The sequence below is a fragment of the Falco cherrug genome, chromosome 11, assembly GCF_023634085.1.
Source record: "Falco cherrug isolate bFalChe1 chromosome 11, bFalChe1.pri, whole genome shotgun sequence".
In the NCBI taxonomy this organism is placed as follows: Eukaryota; Metazoa; Chordata; class Aves; order Falconiformes; family Falconidae; genus Falco; species Falco cherrug.
Genome location: NC_073707.1, coordinates 28,500,238 through 28,524,070, shown reverse-complemented (window position 1 = coordinate 28,524,070; position 23,833 = coordinate 28,500,238). Strand labels below are relative to the sequence as shown.

General features: G+C 42.4%; 3 protein-coding genes across 11 annotated transcripts in view; 1 reads left to right on the top strand and 2 right to left on the bottom strand.

Annotated features, from left to right (window-relative positions):
• Window positions 1-5: 5 nt before the first annotated feature.
• On the bottom strand, window positions 6-16,159 carry LRRC34 (leucine rich repeat containing 34). Of its 4 annotated transcripts, XM_055723976.1 has the most exons (12): window positions 15,356-16,159; window positions 12,950-14,149; window positions 12,523-12,641; window positions 11,506-11,630; window positions 11,290-11,354; window positions 10,437-10,520; window positions 8,737-8,865; window positions 7,242-7,337; window positions 5,519-5,673; window positions 5,265-5,420; window positions 3,702-3,828; window positions 6-3,429 (listed from the first exon to the last, which is right to left on the bottom strand). In XM_055723976.1, exons 3-12 carry the CDS (start codon window positions 12,636-12,638, stop codon window positions 3,226-3,228), a joined length of 1,257 nt encoding a protein of 418 aa, XP_055579951.1. In that variant the 5' UTR covers window positions 12,639-12,641; window positions 12,950-14,149; window positions 15,356-16,159; the 3' UTR covers window positions 6-3,225. The 4 variants fall into 4 exon arrangements, with proteins under 4 accessions (XP_055579951.1, XP_027662481.2, XP_055579952.1 ...); XM_027806680.2 differs by lacking the exon at window positions 12,950-14,149; XM_055723978.1 differs by lacking the exon at window positions 15,356-16,159 and having other exon boundaries at window positions 3,291-3,429; window positions 5,231-5,420; window positions 12,950-14,253.
• Window positions 13,443-18,846, top strand: LRRIQ4 (leucine rich repeats and IQ motif containing 4). Its single transcript, XM_055723864.1, is given in 10 exon segments — window positions 13,443-13,551; window positions 14,075-14,243; window positions 14,245-14,665; window positions 14,667-15,146; window positions 16,081-16,218; window positions 16,500-16,561; window positions 16,563-16,699; window positions 17,329-17,554; window positions 18,076-18,082; window positions 18,517-18,846. Coding segments are annotated over 10 exon segments (2,007 nt in total). The 3' UTR covers window positions 18,775-18,846.
• Window positions 18,847-19,026: 180 nt separating this feature from the next.
• The window catches only part of LRRC31 (leucine rich repeat containing 31), a 58,790-nt gene continuing 53,983 nt past the window's right edge, over window positions 19,027-23,833 (bottom strand). For 5 of the 6 annotated variants that reach the window (XM_027806674.2, XM_027806675.2, XM_027806676.2 and 2 more), the window contains one exon: window positions 19,027-22,862. In XM_027806674.2, coding sequence (XP_027662475.1) covers window positions 22,543-22,862 — 320 coding nt within the window. In that variant the 3' untranslated portion in view covers window positions 19,027-22,542. The remainder of the gene's footprint in view (window positions 22,863-23,833) is intronic. The other variant, XM_005440120.3, reaches the window with a different exon arrangement.

Sequence of the window (23,833 nt, the reverse complement as noted above, 5' to 3'; positions counted from 1 at the left end):
CCCTTGGTGCAGCACGCTACCACAGCAAGGACTGCTAATTTTTCTTCACAGTAAACACACCTGATTTTTCTCATAGCAGATATTTTGGGTCTGTTCACACAAAATTAAACAAAAACTTTATTCTGAATACAGTCTAGTACAATGACTCTTGGGTTAATTTTGTCTACTTGTTTTGAGGTTTTGGGGGAGGTTGGTTGTTGGGGGGTTTCGTTGTTGTTTGTGGTTTGGTTTTGTTTTTATTTTTTACACAGTGCTTTGTAGATGCGGGTTTTATGTTAAAGTAGATAGTGAATTTCTTTATCAAATTTGTATCTTAACTTATTTTTACTAGATTGTTTAATTTTACAGAAGGTGGTATCATGGCTAGAGTACACAGTAGGACTTAGGGTACCTGTGTTGTACCACTGGCCTGCTGGATCTGTCCTTTTCCTTCCCTTTAAACTGGGGCAAAAATGCTGCCTTTCAGCAAGGTACTGCGAGTTCTGGAAGCTGAAACAGTGCTTTACAGAGCAGGATTACACTTGCTTTAGCTACTAGAATAACTTAGAAGAACATGGCAAAAAATTCTAGCCTATATAAATTCTCTCACTCCAAAGAATGCAAGATACATCTTGTATGACTGTCAAGGTTTGGCTTCCAGAGAAAGGAAAGCAGTAAATGTCTCTGGTGTAGGCCTCTAAGCAATACAGGTTTTTGCACAAACAATTATTTTAGTTTGCAGGAACCTTTGTATACAAAATTCAGGAGGAATTACTCTGCAGCCCTTTCTTACAAAGGGATACCAAAGTAAACTGTAACACATGAGCTGTTTTTATGGATATTGCCAATAATGCAGAGTGCTCTTACGGGCCAAGCATCTTGCTGTTAAACAAGGGTTCAGACAGAGTACAAATATTTCAAAAACATACGCTAGCACTTTTGAAAGGAGATGCCATTGATCCTGTGATATTTTATGTATGATATTTTGCTATTTTACCACATCTACTAAAGATAAAATACTGCCGTTGATAGGGTTGGGACTGACCCAGTAGATTTGGTTCCCTGTTACCACAGCAGATTAATGAATGTCATTCATGCAAGTAAATTAAGACTTAATTTGGGCAATGAAAGTAGTTTGAAAGAGAAAGATAGATATATGGAAAAAAACATACCTCAATCTGAATCTGGTAGTGGTCTTTCTGGCAAGAAATTGTATCATCAGTGTCTCAGTAGTGAGAGTACCCTCTCAGAGTATAACCTGCAGTGCTTCAGAGCAGCAACGCTCAGAAAAATACCAGCTTTGATAAATCAGGCTTATGTAAGTATTTAAAAACCGAAGTATTTTCATAGCATGTAGATTCTTCTCAAACAATCACATTCAGTATATCCTCAACTTCTGTTCTCATTGCTCTGTTCTTCCTGTTTAACAGCATCTAAAATACCAGCTCCTCTCTAGAATAGGGTTTTCACAGTGTGACTAGGGAGTGCTTAAGGAGAGGACTACAGGTTGAGAGGGCCCTGTGCATACATACCTGCCCTGGGGGCTTGCCTCATCTTCTTAGGATACCAAGCGCTTTGTGGAGCAATAGTCTGACTAATTTGGGGGTGGGAGGAATGACAAAAAACCAACTGAACAGCAACAGTCTTCTACATACAACAGCTGTTGGTACCACCTTGGTCCTTTCATACATCTCCCTGTTTCTACACTACTGCTGTGATAATACAGAATGCGAACATCAGCAGTTACGTCACTGCTGCTTAGGTATTATTGTTGAAAGTATTTTCTTTTTTCCCCTCATACTTTGATCTTGTAGGTCTTTTGCCTACGGATTATTCTGTTACTTTATACTAATTTTTAACAGGCACAGTTAGACGTGCAGAAGATTGCACTAGTGAGAGCCTTTGAGCGAACCTCTGCTGTCTGGTATGGTGACTTTTTGGTGACTAGCAGCGTGTATCTAGTCACCTCTACAGGTATGCACAGAGCGGGTGGAAAAAAGGAAACAAGCTGAGTGGTTCCCAAACTTCTACAAAGTCTGTATTCAAACCATTAAACAATGTTTAACTACCATTATATGCATATGTTGTCTTATTCATGTGCAGGAGCTGCCACACGGCTATCATGATAGAAATCTTTTTAAACAGTTTTCAAGAGACAGGAATAAATAACGACACCAGGTTTGGTGGTGATTTTCATTTGTAGTACAAGAAAGAAATACATGCCGCGAGTTAATCAAAATACCATTGATATCCCAGTAAATTAGGTTCACTAATTCATTTAACTTGGTTTTAAAAAAAGTCACTCTTGGAAAAAGATCAAAAGCGTGCAACTACTAGTCAGAGATGACAGTTTATAGAGCACAGTAGCAACAAATGGATTTACCCAAACCTCTCGGCTTCAGCAGGAATCTTGTTCTACAGCATATCTGCTTTGCTGTCAAGCAAAGCTCCTGCCCAGCAGCTGTGCCAGGTGTTTAAGTTTTTGTCAGTTTGATGGGCCTGGCTGTACTCCAGAGACACAGCAACGTTACCTGTGGGCTGTTCCTGCGGCGTGGAAGCCTGACTGCAGAGACTGCAGCCCAGGAAGGCAACGGCAGGTCTTCCTCTGCAGCAGCTGTGTGGAAGAGGACCCTGTGGTCACGATGCTCTGTTCACAGGCGCTACTGCTGCTCTGGTCCAGCCCCTGCATCTTTTTTTAAATAAGCAGCACTTGATAGAAGTGCTGATCTCAGGGGGTCTTCAAAAACAGCGGAGTAGTTCAGCTGCTAGGAGTTCAACTCATGCATCTGCACTGCTGCAGTCTAAACCCTTTGCATGCCTCTGGTCAGTGACTGTTTACTCCCCACTACTGCTAAGAATACCTAGTGTCACTCACTCGCTGTAGTGAAAATGTTTTCTTCTAAGCATGTTCTTTTACTAAATTTATCTATTGCCTCAAAACCCTAGAGCTACAATTAATCATGGTACAGCAAAGGAGATAGAGCGCTGTAGAAATAACTGCAGCAAAATTAATGAATTTTCATATTAATGGGCTCTTAATAGATTGAGCGTTATTTAGCAACAAATTTTAAGGTCAGTGGTTTGCTGTTTTATCTCTAATGCCATTTCAAGTGGGTTTACATTCCTTGTAGACTAAAGACCCAGAAGCAACAATGTGCAGCCAGTCTGGTATTAATAGAATTTAACTTGGTAGAAACCAGATAGGAAAAGCTCAACCGTATGGAATGCATCAAGCTGCTACCTCACTCACAAGTGTTCTGAAACAGCTGCAATGGCCAGACTGGCATTAGCATCTTTCTTCGTCACCTCCCCACAACTCGGTGTCCAGTAGTAATGCCTCCGAAGGCCGTGGGAGAGCTCCGCAAGGTGAATGTGCCCATCCACTTCGTACGGTTCCACATCGGTACGGTTGGGTCTCAGGCGGCCTGTCTGGATTAATTCTGAAAATGCCTGAAATGAATAAAACCAAGACTATAATATTCCCTTTTGACTGACTGCAGTGAGTGCTCTAGAAGATAACACACAGTAGGAGAGTACTTGATCATTTCAGTATGCTGGTGTCCAGTGAGTCTCTTCACAGCACCATCATCATAATTTTTTAAAACACTTAGTAATTCAGGTATCTTGTTCACTAATTGCTGCAGTCTTCCCAATGACTGTAAAAACAAGTTAGAACAAACAAACCAAACAAAACCCTTTTAGAAGAGTTCAGAAGCACTTACCATACAGGTGGCTTCATCAAATTTGTTCCCCCAGATGTAAATATAGGAAAGTTCCATGTTTGTTTTCATCGCATCTGAAAGAGCTACGAGTCCTTTGCCACTTATGTTGTTGCTTACCACCGACAACCTAATAAACAGAGAAAGTAGTTACACAAGTGCATGCCAAACCACAGAATTCCCATCTTTTAATTGAAACTGAGAGCTTAACTATGTTTTATCCTTATATTTTATCATTATCTGTTACTGTATATCATATTTGTTATTATTAATATAATTACTTATTTATATCAAGGCCAGTCCAAATGCAAAATTTTTTCAGGTTGTAAAGGCAGTTTGGATTATGGGCTTGTACTATTTCTAAAGGCATTTCCATGACTCCTGCAGCCAGGTTGGTCACGATTTAGTTCTTCAGTGTCAGGGACTTGCTGCGTGGTAGCCAGGTCTCATCTGTGCTTTGAAGCCCAGGCCTTGGCATTTATCCAGGCTAAGCTTTGATCTTTGTGGAGTGGCAGTTATTTTTATATTAGTGAACCTGGAAGGCTTTCAGAGGCACCTAGCAGCCACCACCTCCTCAGTCTGCTACTTAAAACTAATGGCTTCAGGTAACACCTTTGATCAGCTTTTACATCCTGCCGGCGCATGGTTTAATACAAGGTACGGGGAGATTACAGCTCCTCCGGGTTCACCCGGAAGCTGACTTCCACAGGGGATTTTCTTACATGGTGAAGATCAGAATCAACAAATATAGTGCCTTATCCCTGCGTGGAATCTGATTATCTTAAAATTCTGAAGATGTACAGCTCTTGTTTGTTTTTGTTTGTGCATCACAGGGACCTAAGCTTTCAAGATGCAGAAAGAATTAACAAGAGCTAATTGCCTCACCCCCAACCCCCCACCCCCACCCCCTGCCAATTCTGAATGACTGTAAAAGCTGTGAATCATTGAAGTAAGATAAACCACTACAAAAACGGTTGTAAGCATCAACACCCCCCTCCAAAAAAAAAAATAGAAGAACAAGCATTGTCAGGCCACGCAGCAATGGACAAAATAGGAAAAAAAGGAAGCACAAAGAAAGGGGATAAAATAAGTTACAAGCAGGCCTGGCAGTGTGGGAAGGTGAACACAAGGTGTTAGCATGTGAGACTGAATGGCGTGTCTTGGCCTCGTGTTTTACTCCTTTAGCTCATGTGAAGCTACAGGGGACTTAATTCAAATACCAACACAGGCCTCCTGTGCCGTCTGAAATGCGTGACTGTGTCCTGCCGGGTCTCCAGCTGCAGGGCTCCGAGAGGGCCTGTGCTCACCTCCAGCACCCTAGGATGTCTCACAGGTCTCGGGGCACCTCACGTGGCAGGACACCCCTATGGTCAGCAAAGGAATCCCACCCAGTCTGTCACCCACAAGTTTTTTCCCTTGAGAAGGAAAAATGGACCAAAAAGTTTGGAACTTCCTGATTTATCTGTTTTGATCAACATCAAAGCACACAGCTTTGATGTCAGTTCAGCCACTGCAAAGTCCAAGTTTCTTACACCTGCGGTCTGGGGAAGCTGTGTAAATACTAACGCTTGCAGAGTCCTGTTGTACAAAGCCAAGGCTTCACTCAGGTAGATGGCTCCATCATCTTCTATTCGGTTTGCATTGAGATCTAGGATTTCCAGGGTTTGGTTCAGTTTTAGTAGTTCTCCCAGAAATTTTACACCATCACGGGTTATTTTATTACTGAAAGAGAGAAGCACACATTTATTTTTTTTTTAAAAAAGTGCTAAGAAAATTAGTTTCTAATGTTATTCAGGGCTATGTCACTTAATAACTCTTACCAGCTAAGATCGAGGTATCTCAGGCTGGAGTTTTCATATAATGCCTCACACAGTCGCTCTACACCAAAGTTTCTCATTTCGTGCTTGCACAAGTGTAGTTCCACAAGCGAGGAGTTATTTTTCAACATCAGAGCTACGTGAACTGTGGTCTCTTCCTAAAAACATACACTCAGTTTTATTAAGCTGCACTTCAGGGTAAGATACGGTCTTGCTTCAGTAAAAGGGAGATGCACAGCTAACAGCGAGATTTGGTCACCAGTAGCATTCTATTTTGTATATTGTATTAAAAATAGCCAGGAAAAAATACATTGTGATAATGCTGAAAATAAAAAAAAAAAAAAAAGAAAAAAAAGAAAAATACCAGAAATATATTTGCAGACATACAGTACTAAATACATCCTTGCAAGATCAGAAGCATCACTGTTTGAATCATTCTGTCTAATCAGTTTTCCTCCCTGTCATTGCTCTTAAAAATCTGAATGTTTCAGCCAGTCTTCACTGCCATTATTTTTTTGAGATGTAACGTGTTATTTAATGAAAAGAAACAGGATTGCTAGGGGAAAAAAATTGCCCTATTGCTGCTGTAAGGCAAAGTAAATTTGGTTTGAAGTATAAGAAAATAACAGTGAATACTGAGTCAAAAATAAGCAACAACCCAGAGGCCTCAGAAAATTACAGAGTTGAGGGTGGAAACAATGGCAAACAGAGCCTCCCACAGGTACAGTCCAGGCCTTGCTGTCCTATATTTTCAATAGCTGTAGTTCAAGTGGGGTTCTGAAATTAGGTATAGGCAGTTCAAGCCCTGTCTTAGTAGAAAAGAAACAATTAAAACCTGTTTAAACTGTTAAATTCACCTTTGGGAATTTAGGAAGATCTGGCCTTCGTGACAGCTTAATTTCATTATCCTGTCATAAGGAAAATACTGTTGCAGACACCTGACAACTGCTGCCAGTCTGGTGAAACCACCACTGTGAAACCAAGCAGCTCTGTAGCCAAGGCTCCTCCAGCACCAGCTGTGCACAAAAGCTGCATGCCTGCAAGTGCACAAAAGCTGCATGCCTGCAAGTAAAAGCCCTGCAGCAAGGTGTGCCTCTACACACCCAGCAGCCTGAGAAGATCAAAAAGATCAATCACTGCCTTGCAGATTCTCTTTTCAGTGCTCGATTGTTTTGGAGGGTTTGTGTCTTTGTTTTGACTTACAAATGCATCATAGGTTTTACATTGATGAGGTTCATTCACTTGTTAAATTTATGCTTCAAGTTCACACAGCAAAACAACAAAACCACACAGCCCAGTGAATATGGCATATTGTTGAAGTCTGCCTTTCTTTAGGCTGTGGGCACTGCACTGCTCAGATAAAAACAGCCTTTTGTTCTTCCCCTCATTTCCTGCTAAACAGCATTTCTCCCTTAGTCTGCTGAACTATGCATGAAACTCTCCCTGCTGTAACAGGTTCTCCAGTACCCAGACCTCTCCGTGTTAACCCATTATTTAATGAACGCATATGTACCAGGAAAGAAAATTTTATGTAATTAAACTTCTAGTTAAACAGGAGCAGCAGTGACTGCACAAAACTCGGCACAGAAAGAGGAAAAGAATATTTCTGCAACAATTTACTTTGTAAGGAAACCCAGAGCACCATGTAGTTCAGACATCAATAAATATATCAGTAATGACTTATGCTTCTTTCTTTGACTGAGCTGACACTAATCTACTTACATACCTCTTGGCTGTATAGTAAAGGACGATTTAGATTTATTGCTTTGACTGATTTGTTCTGAGTCAGGGCTGTTGCTATTGCTATTAGACACTCCATACCCTGGAAATGAAAATAAACAAACTCTTTAGAGAAACCTGTTCAATGTATAGATCAAGCAACCAATTTACTACAATGACTTAGAATTGACTGTCAAGAAGATCAAAAACGTCAAATGAATGGGCTCAGGTTGGAAATACTATTTTTTCTGCCTCCATGTACTCTGGAGAGTTGCAAGTGCAGTAGCCAAGTGCTTGCAGACACATAATGATAATAACAGTGCCAACTCCCTATGGAATAATAGAGTGGAATTAGACTAAGCAGTACAAATGACTAGGAAATTTGGCAACTGAGAAAGTAAAAAGCAAGACTAATGAATCTCTAAGATACTTGTCCATTTAATTGATCCTGTATTTTGGTTTTCCTGATTTATGAAGCAAAATCAGCTTGCGTGTGTTCCCTGAGGTCTTTGGTAAAAGTCTTAGCTAACATTTATCCACTGGGTAAATTCATACTAAATGTGAATAATGTGGTACAGAGAAGCCAGAGACTAGAATACGGGTCAGTTCAGGGGTTATTTTATTTCCTTCTAGTTTGCTCACTAATTTATATTTATGTTACTTTCCAGTTAGGCTGGTCTACACCCAAAGCCATTTCATTTTAAACCAACTCTCTGTCAACTCCCTACACCAAGCATAAACACATTAAGCTTTCAAATAAGTCCTACACTAGTCACACTTTCCTCATTTACCTATTCATAACACTCTTCATGCTTTCTGAAGGTATTCCCCCTTCCAGTTTAGGAGAAAATTCTGTAGTTCCAGGAAAGAAATATGGGGTTTTAAGAAGTGATCCACAGGCTTTTACCAACTAGAGTGGGAAGCACCCTGCTTAGGGACTGACCCATTCGTCCTAGGTGCACTGTGTAAAAAGTCTCAGCACCTGATTCTAGGGGGTGGCAGGTTATCCAAGATCAAATTGGGTGCCTCTGTGCTCAATTCAGTACTGTTGTGCTTATGGCCTTTATGGATCGAGCTCTGAAAGGAGCAACAGAGCTATGGGACTGGGTGACTTTCAGGCATTACAGCACCACACACTTAAGAAGGAAAAGAACCTCCAGGGAATAAGAAGTCCTTCCCTCAACATGAATTACACAGGGCTTAGACAGCATAAGAAAAATGAACAGCAGAAGCAAACCTCAGAAAATCTGAAAGCCAAGCACTTGAATTCCCAGGGACATTGTGGCAATAATACATCACCAGTTAATGACTTCACAGGTGCTTTATGCAACATGCCTTTCCAAGTATGCATTGCCATATTATACATTGTGTTACCTGGAGCTATCACAAAATGTAAAATCAATGACAAAAGATGGCATTCCCCCCTGATTAAGCACTGCAGGACCTTTGTGATACCCTTGAAAGACTTACATCATTGATGATAATTTTACTGGGTTACTCACTATATCACAGTCTCCAAGATCCAGCTTCTCTAAGGTTGAGTTAATTTGTAGCATTGAAGCAAAAAACATCCCACCTTTGTTGCCTATTTTGTTTCCAGTCATTCTCATATACACAAGAGTTTTATTCCTCTAGACAAAAAAAAAAAAAAAAATTCCTTTCAAACAGCCTGATAAACAACACTGTCCTTTTCCTTGTGAATCTCGCTGGTTGTCACACAAAAACAAAACAACCCTCCAGAAGAATTGTGTCTAAGTGATGACACTGACTAAGCAGTTGGCTCAGGCTCCCCTCAGTGGAGTCAAAAGCATGAGAGTCTGGAAGCAAAACTCCAGTATTTCAAACCTTTTGTTTCTCCCAGGTTCACAAATTTCATAGTCACAAAAATAATCCAGGCAGATATTTCTGCCTAAGTTGACATCTGAAATGCAAATGATATCAAAACTGATTTTAATCTAGTAAGTGTATTTTAAACAAGAAAGTAATCTGCTTTATTTTTTCATAATCTTTTAAATCACATGACCAGTCAAAGTCAAACCAGTGTGCAGGTCTTTGCAGGACTGGTGACTTCACTGGTAATGTAAGGTTCTGATCAGACATCTAGGAAAGTCAGCATCTTTCCCCTCACCCATCACAGAATTTCAATGGGTAGGAAATAGCTATTTAACTATTAAAGCCCCAAATGCAATGCAGAGTAACTTTTTACTCTTAATTCCTCAGTATCACATAATCACTGACTAGCAGAGATGATGGTTGATTAAGTTAAAGATTACAAAATGAGTAGTTCTGTGAGCAACAGAACTACTGAAGCCTGGTTTCATACGTTTTTTATGTCTTCCACGTGTCCTCAGTACCCCTTCCCCCACTGCAGTATGGCATCTACTACAGCATCTTCCTCCCTCCGTAACACCCCCCCTTCACCCCGGATCCCCCCCGCCCGGCCCAGCAGCCAAGGGGCTGGTGCTCAGGACCTGCCACCCTCCTGCTCAGCAAACCCCGCAAACGCTGCCCGGGGCTGCACACCCAGCCTGGGGTGTTGCCACCCTGGGCTGTACAACCTAGAGTACAGGGCTGTACAACCTAGAGTACCGCCATAGGTTCTGGAGGCCTGTCAAATGCAGTTGAAATCAATTTGGTTTGAAGCCCATGAAGGAGGAAGAAAGAGCTCATGTGAGTGTCGTTTCACAGACACAACACATAGGCCCCATTTCCTTGGGAAACCACCTGAAAAATAACAAACTTGTTTTTATGCTGCTGCTGTAAGGGAAAGTTTTGAAAACATGTCTCAGACATCCTGGATCATGACAAATATTGATGTCAACGTACAAGCAAATTTAATACATAAAACGACAAAACAAACAAACAACAACAAACCAAAAAAAAAAAAAAAGGGAAAACCGATGGCATTATTTATCCTATAGCATAGCTTGGCGTTTTTTCACACAGCAAACTCCAGCTGTGATAGCTGTGATAATGAAGTGTTAATGGCAGGACAGTGCAACTTTCTCTCCTGTGGAACCTGATTCCTGAAGTCTGCCCTGGGAAAACAAGGGATCCCTGGGACAGAGCAAAATGCTGAATGATGGAAAACAGAGGGCCCTTTCAGCTCGCTCCGAGGTTGGCAGGACAGCTAGTACTGTTTATCAAAAGCAAAAATATCAAACTTGATGCCATTGTCTAAAACTCCCAGACAAATACTCACGTGGAGCGCTCCTGCTATCAGCTCTGCTCCACTTGTGCCAATATCATTAAACATCAGGTTAAGGTACCGCAGAGTGGAATTTTCCTTAGGAACAAACAAAGCAGAAAGTAGTGAGATTTCTTCCCAGATCATGCCTGCATTTTTCAAAAAGGAGATGCATCATACACGTATTTAAAACCTCTGTCCCTCACTGCATTTCAGGCAGCCCCTGATTTAGAGTAGTTACAGAAAGTATGTCAGATGATGAGAGAAAGGCAGAAAAACTTGTAGCTTGAAGGTCCTCTTAGGCTTACAGAAACCACCTAGGAACCCATGTGCTCAGTGTGACCAAACGAGGCAGGTGGTCAAGCTCAGACGCAGACTTTCAGGCATTTTGTGAACTTACTGGCACTCCCCAAGCTGCAGGAACACAGGAACCAAGTGGCAACTCATCATTTTCTGTCTGTATCCTAGTGCTTACAATGGCAAAAAAGCAGCATTAAAGTTTCCTATGTTTAGACCTACAAAAAGGCTAACAGAGATGATAAAGTATCTAAACAAAGACCCTGGCACACTTGACACTACCATTGCCTCCTTTATCGAATTGAACTGTAAGCCTAAAAGCCCCATGGTTTATTCCACTCTTCTGTCTCCAGGACCTCATTGCCAAATGTCTGATAGTTTTCTACCAGAAATTTAAAAATCTCCCCAGAGAATACAATCTGAGATTCTAGTAGGGTGGATTTTGATGTGAAAGTCAAAATTAATGGAATTTTGCCAAATCAATGCATTCTTCTCTCCAACACTCCACATACAAATATTATCCTAACCAAATAAATTACAAGTTGCTGAAAGATAAACATCACTTTGGCACCTGGAGGAGTGCTGCCACGTTCTTTGCTCCACTATCAGTCAACACGTTACACCTAAGATCCAAACCTGAAAAAGATGAAGAATATGACAGACACGTATCTATAATTAACTGATCTCTAACCAAAAAGAAATAAAACTGAACTAAGGCTGAAATCAACACTGCTGATGTTTTCTTATATTCACACAGCGATTTCAAACACACATGAAACAAGCTTACCTGTGACAAATACAGTGTCACGTAAGACAGAGGCAAGAACTTGAAGATCGTCACCTGTAACTCTCTGCACAGGCACTAGATGATTATTTCCAGCTATTTTTAATGTGATTCCTTTTGTCCATCTGCTGCAAGATAAAAATGTAAGAACATGGGGAGGAGTATAATGATATAGAAAAATGAATTCTCTCTCCAGGTAAGTGTATTCATGCTTGCCCTCACTGGTGTGTTTACATGCAGTTACCTGCTGCCACTACCTTTGGTAACACCATGACAGATGACATGTTTCAAGCTGTACCTCAGCACTATCCTTTTTGATATTCTGAAGACACTGCACAGCTGCAAGAGCACACATACACAGAAAGCAGGAAGAAGCAAGGTGAGGGGAAGGCAGACAGAAACAAAGACTATCCTGGAGGTTTCCTCATCATCTCCTTTTTTACTTGCTCCCTTTATTTACTCTGTCCTGCCCTCAAGATCAAAAACTTATACAAACCCTTTCCCTACGCTGTATTTCTCAGGTTTTCTCTCCAAAGGGCTATTAACTTTTACCCCAGAAGCATCCATGAGAGGAAGCCTTACCTAGCCACATGATGAGAGAGAGTTTGGGTGGTTAATACCTTGGCAGGACTCAGAGACAGTTCAGAAAAGCATTACCAGCTGGAAGCTGACTGGATGCAGCTAAGGGTTTTTTATACAGGAGCAAGACAAAAGGCTGGCAGTTAAGATGACTAGACACTGGGTTTGGCTTCTTTAAGGGACACAAAGGCACCATCCTTTAAATTTTTCACTTTTTTTTGATTTCACTTCTTGTAAAGCTGCCCAGAAGGGATATATGGCTACAAACTTCTGCCAAGACGATGTCAAGATGAGTCAAACCAGAACTTCAGCAGTAAATGCTAAACATGATTTGTGTTTAAGCCTGAAACTGCACAAACTTTCTCATTGTTGTTCCTTGTCCTGCTATCTTGTTTAAAGCTTTCAGAAGTATCGAAAACATGCTGTTTCTTATTTCCTTACGTTTCATCATTTTTATCAGCTTCTTGAAGCACATGAGCAATGAAGGGGTTTTCAGGCTGGCCCAAGTTTTGGCAGGCCTGCACATAGCGCTGGTGAAGATCTGAAGGAACCGACATGACCTGATGGAAAACAAAACATGATCGCATGGTTACGGCAGCCTAGCAACATCACCGGGCCCAAGCGCTGTTATGCTGGGCTCTGCATAACAATAAAAAAGGGCTTGGCCTGCAAAGGGTTACAGCTCTTGGTATGCAACACAAGAATAACAGATAGATACAGACAGGCAAAGCACAAGGCAAAAACATGGATTTGTGGATGTGTTTCTGATCCGCCCTCGGATAGGATCTGCCCTAACAGAGGATTAATATCCATACAGGCACGTCCTTTTTCCCCACGGAGCAGCTGGGCTGCACCCTCCACAGCCTACCTGAGCGATCGGCACCCACGCCAACCCGCCGTGACTGCCCCGCGGAGCTGGGCTGCTCCAAGGGGAACGGTGTTTGGCGATGGAGCCGTTCCCAAGGGCTGCCGGGCGGGCCGGGCTCAGGCAGGAGGCAGGCGGGCTGGCAGGAGGCCCGGCGGTGCTGGCCCTCCCCGCGGCTGTGGTGGGGACTCTCGTCAGCTCACCCCCGGAGCATTTACTTTGTGGTCTGCCCACGGTCTCCGAGGAGCCTTTGCAAAAATTTCCGTGGTTACACGGATTAGCAGTTACTTCAAAGGTACCTGCGCTGGTCCTTTCCACCAAATAAATCCTTCCAGAGACTTCAGTGCAGGTGGCAGGGGGTGGGCTGGGGTCGCATGCACTCCTGTCCCAGTGTGTGGGGCTCGCAGCTCGGTGCTGAACTCGGAGCAGATATAAAAGAAAATACCCTCATGCAACAGTGGAATTAGACCGGGAGGCCCAGCGTGGGTCCCTCCCCATGGTGGTTACTCAGCTCTTCCTCGTCCTGGTGGCACTCGGAAAGCACCCATCTCTGGAAACCCAGCCTCCTCCCAGCATAGTTACGGCAGCAGCGAAAAGGTCATCAGGTGGGAGATGACTGACAGCTGCCTCTCAGTCTCTGCTTTCCTTCTAATCATTCCTTCAGGCCATCTAGTCGCCCCTTCCCAACTCCTGCTGTTTCATATCTGGCAGCAATACAGCTCCGGGGGTTATCCATACCGGACTCACTGGTGTCTCTCTGGCTCAGAAGCCACCAGGTGTTAGGTGAAGGTGCCACTTCTTTTACAATGGGACTCTTGCAGCTTTTTACAACCAGCACCGATGAAGACAGATCTCAGTGTTTGTAAATATAGACTTCAAGACTCAAGGAGGTTGCTTTGTCCAGCAGAATTTGGCTGTTGGGGCACTTCAGAATGCACTGGGATTCAAAGATAAGGTCCTGCTGTATGTACTGCAGGATTTGGTCTCTATGAACACCACTGAGACTAGAACCTGTTCCTAAATGCTGAATTCTACCAGTATTCATTTAGCATAGGAAGGTCATTGAGTGCTGTTGATTTTGAATTTTTTTCTCTCCTAACCAGAGCACAGAGGGCTGAGTCTCAGCAGAGCCAGGGGGCCAGTGCAGGGGCACTCATAGTCCCAAAGCTGACTCTCTTGGTTTTGAGGATGACCATGATCAGACTGCATAAGAAATAACAGTGAATGAAGTGCCAGAGAATGAAGCCCTTTCTCCCAGACACATCACAGACAAGATATTTTTCACTGATTTAGCCAACAACCATCACACCAGGGGTCCCAAGTCTAGAATATCTGGAAGAGCTGCACATGGAAAAGAACCTGATTGTAAGCGTCCCCAGAGACATCAATCACTGGAGGCACATGAATGTCCTCTACTTGGATCAGAATCACATACGGGACATATGCAAAGAACTGGGAGAGCTAAAAAGTCTTCTGAACTTAGATTTAAGCAACAATCCCCTCTCTTGTAGTTTGCTGCCAGTTATTGGCCAGTTGCAGTCCCTTCGTCAGCTCGGGCTCTATAAAACAAACTTGCACAAAATCCCAGTGCAGATCTGTGAATACCTCCACCATGTTGAACTGTGTGGCTTTTCTGACAACAGCCTTCAGTGTCTGCCTAAAGAAACAGGGAACCTGACAAAAGTGAAGGAAATTTACCTCCAGAAAAATAGACTTGAATGTTTTCCCCAAGGAGCCTTGTCATATTGCTAATTTAGAAATAATAGATCTGGAAGAAAATCTAATCAGTCTTATCCCAGGAGAGGGAGGCTTTTGGACAAATTTACTTAAGCTATTTTTAGCTTTTAATAACTTATCCTCCATTCCTCCTACACTGTAACACTGCCAAAAGTTGGCTGTGCTGTCTCACAATCTCCTGCACAAGTTTCCCCCAGGTCTGAAGAATCTCACTGAAATGAGAGTGCTCAGACCTTCTGCTATCAGCCTGGAGGCGTTCCCACAGCCGGTCTGCTGCTGGCCAGCCCTTCCACATGTTTATCTAAGGAACACCAGACTGCACAAGATAGCCAGGTTCTTTACCAGATTAACCAGTGTCAGGATACTGGATCTGAGTGAAAACTGCTTTGATGATATTCCTAAAGGAATGTACACTGTGAAAAAAACAGAAGTATTTGCCCTGGGTGACAATCAGGTACAGGAGGTATTTTGTTCCTTTGTTTTCATTTTTATTTTATTGATACCTCCCTTTTGCAAAATCTAAGTTCTTCATTACAACCCCGTGCCACCTTTCCCTACTACAGTGAGAAGGCATGTTCCACCTGGTACGCACCTGAGCCTGGGTTACTCATTATGACTGACATCTGAGTATTCAGTCAGGGTGAAAAAAAGCAGGAACGTGGAAACACTGACCTTTGTGTTGAATCATAAAGAAGGAATACTGACTGGAGGGACTGCTTCAGTCTTTATGCATCTTTTTTTCTGCGTACACTGGAAAATGAGCGCTGCATTTGCATAGAATCAATACATCATCAACTGAAACAAAGCAGAGGACAATTGAAAAATGGATGTCATACTGTTAATGCCTTTAACACAATTAACGTTTGCTGTTCATTTGATAATGAACAATTATGTACCCTCAAGTTGTGCTGTTCTAAGTGTGACAGTGTTAATGGATGCGCTCATTTTAGGGTCCAGAATACACCTTTCCTTTTTATATAATGCTCTGCTTCTTCTCCAAGGAGATTTTCACTTGTGCAATTTTCTTCCTGAAGATTACATTTACAGAGGCAGTAATTTATGCAAAAGAATCACTTTCAGATTTCATTCATTTAAATTACTCTCCCTTGCACTGTGTATACAAAGGAAATAAAGCAGCAGACTGATGTTTCTGCTAAGAAATAAAATTAACCCCATAAGAAGTCCTTCCAGCAGAGGAAACAACCTGGATTTTTTTTGCCAAAATTTCCACCATACGGTGAGGTATAATGTTATATTAACGAGCGGACTATTCTGTGTTCATCCATCAACAGTAATGCAGCTCCACAGCATTTTCTTGGAGATTTTTTTCCTAAAAACAAAATCCCAAAGATTACTGTTTAATTGACATAATGTATCTTTTTAATGACTCTGTCTAGGTACCTGTGGAGGTGAAAGAACTGACAAATTTGAAGTGCCTTAGCTGATCTGAAAACCAATTCAGTATCTTTCTCCTGGAGTCATTAGAGAGATTGTATTTGGGACAAGATACAGGAATTAAATTCAGCGAACTGCAGGTAGGAGCAATAGAAGGGGGAAGATCTTGGTGTGCTGCAGCATGACACTTCGATGGACTCCAGCTGCTTCCAAATGCGGGACTGAAGGTTCTCCTTGTCTCTTTAGGTACGTGGTGCAGCATCAGGCCAGGGCTGTCACAGTAGGGATAATATCAAAACGTAGTGTTTGAAACAATGTTCTCTCTCTGAATTTAGTAGTCATCCCAATAGCATTTCAGTTTATAAACCTTACTTCTGCACTTCCTAATATTCTCTCTACATTGATTATATCCCAAGCTAAGGAAAAATGCTTTAATTATTAAAACTTACGCACACATATTTTGCAGAAACTGGAAGAACTGCATGGAGAATAATTGTCTGGAGTACCTGACTGCAACCATCAGCTCATTGACTCACTTGAAAATACTTGACTGTTGCAACAGTTTCTTCCAACAGCTCCTGCAGTCTGTCTGCCAAGTACAAGGTGAAAAACAGTCTTTGTGTTCATGGCCTTACGGACCCTAGTAAGTGTTTTGGAAGGGGGAGGGAGGGAAGGAAGGAATGCAGTACATCTTTCAGAGCTCATCCTCTAATTGCAAGGGAGCCAATAAAAGTTAGGAACTGGGAGGGTGGGGAAAGTGCTGTGCCCAAGGCACATGGATGCGAGTTCCTCACTCATGACCTACCTCAGCCTCAAGGTCTGGGGAAAAAGGTGCTTCCCAGAGCTCAGCTCGAAGCAGATCCCCTGATGTGATAGACCCACTGGGTCAGCACCAGTGACTCCAGGGGGGTGGTGAAGAACCGGGTCTCTAGGGGTGCTCCTCAGCCCAGTCTTTCCATCTTCCCCAGTTCTCCATTCCATCTCTGTGTGGCTCAGCTCACTGGCACTGTTGGTGTGCTAATTAGCAGGACTTTTGAAAGCTGAATCTGGCCACCCGGCTACCAGGAGAGTAGTCTTCAACTAGTGAATTGAATGCTTTGCTAGAAGAGCTTGAGTCCCATCCTTCTGTATTTGGGAGCGGATCCTTTGAACTTGGAATGCTGTGGTGAGATGCTCAATACACACATTCATTACATGCACAGACCGAATCATTTGTTCCTCATCCGTGTGCTGTTTTGAGGAGCACGCAGGGATGCTCCACATCATTTGTTCTTTGTGCTGCAGCTGCTTTGTGTGTTCAGGTTTGCAAAAACTGCTCATTCAGAACAATCACCTGCCCCAGCTACCTGAGTATTTGGACAGTCTTCAGCAGCTGGAGTTGGTTCTTGTGGATGGAAACCGTGTGACAGACACTCAAACTGAAGCGTGTTGTCAGGGGACATCTGCCATCTGGGAAAACTTACAGAAAAATAAGTTGTAGCAGTGGTGCGAAGAAAGTCACCACAATACACATAAAAAGCTGTGGGTTTAGTAATAGATACTCTGCAGAACAACCTAAAACAATAACTCTCTGTGCAACATCAAGAACATCTTAAACCACTCTTTGCATTGGCTACAGTAAAGCAGTACTTCTATTATTACGTTAAGGTAGGATATAGGGAACCATCTGGAAATACAGCACCGGGCATCGTTCAAAAGTGTACCAGAAGGTTGTCACGGCCCCACCAGGTCACAGTCAGCAAGCACAGAACAGCCCTTACAGCTTGCAAGGGAGTTTCCCTTAGTTCCTTGTCCAGCAGAAGGGGAACGGTTAGGGTGTTTTACTAACAGGTCAGATCCTCTAAGACAAGGCATTGCCCAAAGAAGAAACTAACTGCAGGTGGCATCTTCACTCTTGCTGACTGTATTTTGACTGCAGAGTTGAAGCTTCATTGCACAAATACATTGAACAAAACACATTTTTTGTGTGTTTTTGTGTTGCTTTTTTTCCCCCAAAGAACATCAGTCTATGTCACCAGTGGGCCACAGAATTAATTTGCTCAGAAAAAATACAGGGCAAGAAGAAAGGAGAGGTAAATCCTCAGTCTTTGATTCTTCTGAACCTGAATTATTTGTCTCTTTCTCTAATGTCTGTAATTTCTTCATGAACTACTCTATTTCTCCCAAACTGTTCTGAACTAAAAAGTGACATTTAAAGATGTGTAGACATGATCATTTACTATTCTAATCGAAGGGTCTGGAGGACTACAGTGTTAGCATCCTCCTGGTAAGAAATTCCTCTTGAAAAAAATAATGCACAGTAAAAGAAAAGTCAGGTAGCTAACAGTCTATCTTAGCTGCAAACAATGTAGTCTAATACAGAATAAAAGGGTTTTTCAGAGACCACAATGTGCCTGGCTTTTTGCATCAAGAATATCCACCAGTAATACTGTTCCAAGCAGCTTTTTCTCCAGGTATTCAGATTGTTCTCCTCTCTTTTTCAGATCCAAAGTCTGTGGCATGGGCTGACAAACCAGAAGGCGACTGGACCTTTCTCAACACTTAAGAATCTAAAGAAACAAAGAAAGAAGGAAAAGAAAGAAAAAGGAAAGGGAAAAGAGAAATCTGTGAAAGGATCAAAAGCAAGAAAGTGGTATTTGGGCAGTAAATTGCACAGAGCTTTCTTCATTTACAAGGGTAAATGTGAGCAGACATAAGTGAGTAGTAGACAAGCAGTATTAAAGCTTCAAATCAGTGAGCGTTACAATGAAAACATCATTTTCTGAGGTTTGTTTTTGGGTTTTTGTCAACATTGACTCAGCTCAGGCAGATTCTGAAATATTCTTGAGATGTCTCATTCTGAATGCGTGTTAGCTCAAAGCATAGAGGCAGCTGATTAATTGGAAATTAATCTGTAGGAATCTGGTGCAATGAAGTGTTCTTTGTTCTAAATCCTGAAGTATTTTACATGCAATTCTTAGAAATCCATTGTCCAGTGAGGTACAGCCATATCTAGAGTGAAACAATGTTTGTGGCCCCAGCTACTAGCAGTTATTTAAAGAGTTTTACATTCAGAAATGATCAGTATCTTGTTTGGAAATGTGGAGGAGGATTCCAGGCAGTCAGAATACATGCACTTCTACCAGAACCTGCATTACCACCCTGTCTTACAGAGGTGTAAAAAGCTGTTTTGAAAGTATCTCTACATTTTTGCAAAACTGTTCGCGATGTTTTGACAATCTGTAGCTACAGTATTTGAATGACTGCAAGCTGTCAGATCCTTAGTGTTATAGCTCATCGCCGAGATAGCTTGGTGACAGTTTGTAAAATGTCTGTGTATGACAAGCCTACTTGAAAGCAGGGAGTCTGCAGAATGCAACATTCTGCAATAATTCTGGGCCCTGGCCTGTCATAACACCTTTGTTATTCAAAAGAACCATGACAAACACTCCTAACTGTAATTCTGGCATGCCAAATTTATATGCAACCATGTCTTCCCAAGGCATGTTACACATAGCTGTTTGTCCTAGACATCTGATGTCAAGTTTTTATTCTGTATTGCTCAGTTACCTCTTAAACTCTAAACGCCTCCAGGGTGTTATTTGCAGTGTACATAAAGCACAGAGCTGGACTGGAACCAGCCACTGTGCAGCTTCAAAATGCGCAGGTGGGTGGGAGCAGAACCTTTTCTTTAGTCGAACTGGCTGGTCGGAACTGCAGTCCTGCTCTCCCTCCCCTGGTCTGAGTTGCCTCAGGGAAGGTTGTGGCATCCTGAAGGAGGTGGTGAAGGCAGGGGCACTGAGACCCAGCTCTCCATAGAGCTCCACCTCCAGGCAGTGCGCTCTGGATGCTGCAGCTACATCTGCATCAAGGGTATGGATCGATCTTCTGTCCAGCTCTTGAACTGATTGATATTGAAATCCATTAACGTGCTTGTTGGCCAGAGAGAGCTGGGCGTGCAGAAAAGGGGGATGGCTCAGGTTTGATTTTTCATTTTACTAGGTAACTGATGCTGGTTTAATTGTTTGCAGGTGTCTTATGAAATTTTTTCACCCTAAGTGAAGGCAAAGAGGAACAGAGAGAAGGATGATCCAGAGACTGCTGAGGAGGAAATCAATGGAAGAGAGAGATTTGTGGGAAGAGTGGCAGGTAGACAGGACAAAGTGATTTAATAAAAACTTTTAGTGGCACAACAGTGGCATAACAGGACCATGAGAGGGCTAAAGACTGAGAAAGGGATCATGAACAGCAAGCGGAGGGGTTGCTAGCGTTGAGTCCATACTGTGCTCTGGAGCTAAGAATGAGAAACCCAACTGTGGTGAAGCAAAGAACTCCAACACTGAAGTCCAGTTCAGTCAGTAAGATACTGGACATTAAACATGGGCCAGCTGCTTTACTGAATTAGAGGTTCAAGTGGGAAAGGAGTGATTCAGAGGGATTCTCATAGAACAGATAAAGGATCAATTTTCTAGTTGGACCAGAGGCAGATTTGAGGAATAAAGTCACAGGAAGGCAAGAGATTAAGAGAAGAGGTTGGTGTGAGGCTGTTTAACAGAGGTGATGGTACTTCCACGTTAGAATAACTCTCCTGGTTTAAGACACTGCTTGAAAGTCTTTCTTGTTAGCCCTGTATGAAACAGGGGCTCTGCTTCATTTCAGAGGTTGAGGATCTCCGTAGAAAATAACTGATCCCACACAGCAGCAATCCCAGGCTACCTCTGACCAATACACTCCAATTCATATCAAATTTCTCAGAGCTGGGGGAGTCAAGCGTGCATTCTGAGTGGAACTGAAACTCAAACCAGGAAGTCCATGGAGACCCTCACATGAAATCATGGATTAAGCAATCAAGAGGCACCAGCACAGCATGGTCAGCTGCAGGTTATAACCTTCACCAGTGAGAAGCTGATGTTGGAAGGGTCACTGGGACTGAAAGCTGAATATTGATCTGCACCTGCATGGGAGAACTTGCTGAGAGGGGTCTTAACAAGTTAGGAAAGTGCTACTGAATGATCCTGTTGCCTCTCCTCCAGGAGACCGTTGCAGCATGTAGATATACTCAGAGCTAATTGAGCAGTACTTTATCCCTCAAGCTGCCTCAGGATTTCTCTAAGACTCCTCACTCAGTGGGCAGATCTAATATCTTTACTTCCTAAAATACCTTACCAACGAATAATCCCACTGCAGCGTTTGAGCTCACGTGTGGGTTAACATGCTCCACGACACAAATGACTATGCCAGAATTTGGCTCTATGTAAGCACATACAATAAAATGCCAAACATGAAATTATCAAACAAAAAAAAATAAGGAGCCGCTTGCATGTCCCAAGTTGATGTTTTTTCTAACAAGCCTTGAGCACAGAGCAGGATGCTGCACTCTTAGCTAGAAGCTGCCTCATGGCTTTGAGTAACAGACTGCTTATTTCCTTCATCTTTAGGGTAAGGATAAGAACATTGTCTATGTCACAAGGTGTCGAGAAAGTTAACGGATTAATCCTGAATGCAGGAAGCATGAATGCACTGCGGGGACTCCTACTGGCTTCCATAACGCTCTAGATGAGACTCTTAGACCTGGAAGTCCAGTTTTGTGTTTCATGTCATAAAAGAGTCTATATGGAAAGCGCGTTCTGGGTAAGGCCGAAACAGCTCAGGATGAAAAGGAACATCCCTGAAGCATCCTGAAGCCAATGCATAGCTTTATTCAGCATGCTTATGGATTGCTTTTTGTCAAAAATCCTTGCTAAGGTAGCAGGACATGTTTCTGATCTAACCTGCCACACAGGACATGTCTCTGATCTAACCTTGACCGAGACATGCAAAGATACCACACAACAACAAAAACAAGGTTTCTTACCTTGATTTTATGCTGACTCTGTACACAGGACTCATCTACACTATGAGATGGCATCGAGGGCCAGAGCAGAGTCAGAACAGCTCCTTCTGTATTCTCTTTACTGGACTATTACACAATCCTGAATTGTTGGGATACTTTCCAAATCTCAGAATTATGTAGATTTAATGCATTCATGAAAAGGCAAAAGTTTTGGGGGAGAAGAAACTAAAATTTAAAACAGAAGTTTCAAGTATTTTCACATTAGAGGCATTTTCCTTATATACATGAGGCCACACTCCTGCTGCCCACCCACCTGCGTTAGCACCCCCCCCCGCCACTTCCCTCCACTGGCAGACCTGCAGTGTGTCCATCTGAAATCATCATTGCTCTTTTGACAGTCATTGCAGTACTTGCAACATGAAGATGAAGCATATACAGTAGTGTAAGCATGGCCCAGAGAATCTGAAAGAGTATGTTATTAAATGGAATTATCCAGAAGGTTAAATAACCATTTTTCTGTAACTGTAGAACTATTTCATGAGCTCTTATGAGACGAGATTACTAAAAAATCAGCAGTCTTCTAAGTCAGTGACACAAAATACTTGGTTCATGTGCTGCTTGTGAAAGGCCTTCCAGAAACCTTCAACCTCCGTCAACAGTCAAAACGAATGTTTCTTTTGTTGTCTTGATTAAAGCTTTCCAACCGTTTCCGCTGGGATTCTGAAAGGACCCATCTTTGCAGCCCCAGCTCTGCCAAGGCAGGCAGCTTTGTCAGTGCTGCTAACAACTCACTGAACCATGTCCCACAGCCACGGCGGGACGATGGGCGAAGACTGACATCCAGCTCTGAGAGTTCTTTGAATACTGCTAAGCCTTGACAGAAAACGACCCACCCTTCATCAGAGATGTTGTTATTGTAACTCAAATCCAGCTTCCGTAATCTGGCTAGATGGCCATCCTGCGTCAGTAATGCTGCAAGAAATGACAGACACAAACACAACTAATACATGCTGGCAATTGCTTTAAAAGCTTGTAAGTAAGAAGAGTAGTATTTTAATACTATATTATTTACAGCTTTTCAGTAGTCAAACAGCAAGATCCACTCAGCAATGTAAAATTGCTGTTGATCACAGAAAGACTTTTATCACAGCTGAAGGAGTGTACCACATTTAAAACATAGGCGATCAAAGGGAACAGAAGTATCAGGTTAAAATTGTATGGCAACCTGCAAACCTTTGAGCCATTGGAAGGAGGGTATATCAAGCACCAATTAAAATAGGCAGATAGTCTTTACACAGGGAGATTTAGAAAGAGGAAAGCTAAGTTAGTTGAGATTACAGCAGCCACCTCTCACTGTGGGAGGGTAATGGGCCTAGTATACCCTAAAACGAACTGGGATCCTTAACATATGATTGGCAAAAGAGACACCCATGAAGGGTGATGTTTGTAAAGCCAAAAACATTCAGGCTTCATCTCACCAGCCTTCAGATTACAGCGCCTTAATAGCTGCTGCACAGCTATTGCCAATCTCAGACACTCAAAACCCATGAGTCAGGCCCACAGAATCACAAGGAAGATTATAAAATAAACAGGTTTTTTAAAAGATCCTAGAATTTATTTCTTCGTCAGGTTCCCATTTTCCAGTATTTCTCAGCAGCTGCTAGGAGGTGGGCGAAAATACTTCTGTTTTAATTCTCCCACAATAGTTTGACTCCAGAAACACACCTAATGGGCTGAGAGCTGGTAGTGCCTGTATTACTGGCTGTCAGCACATACATTTTCTACTGAACCCAAAACCAGCAACAAAGGAAAATAAAACTTCTCAGAGGCAGCTTTAAATATCTGATATAAAAAACAGATGCAAGCCTTACATTTTCTAAGTGCTGCTTTTTTGTGTTAATAGATAAAACTGCTAGAAGATTCTTTGCATTTTATCCTTTTCA

Bases quoted from the DNA above. Each gene is read 5' to 3' on its own strand.
- LRRC34 (XM_055723976.1), bottom strand. From the start codon at position 12,638: ATGTCGGTTCCTTCAGATCTTCACCAGCGCTATGTGCAGGCCTGCCAA. The intron at 11,631-12,522 runs GTAAGGAAATAA...TTTATCTTGCAG, and splicing joins GCTGATAAAAATGATGAAAC to CAGATGGACAAAAGGAATCA. The intron at 5,674-7,241 runs GTATGTAAGTAG...GTATGTTTTTAG, and splicing joins CTTTACTATACAGCCAAGAG to GAAGAGACCACAGTTCACGT.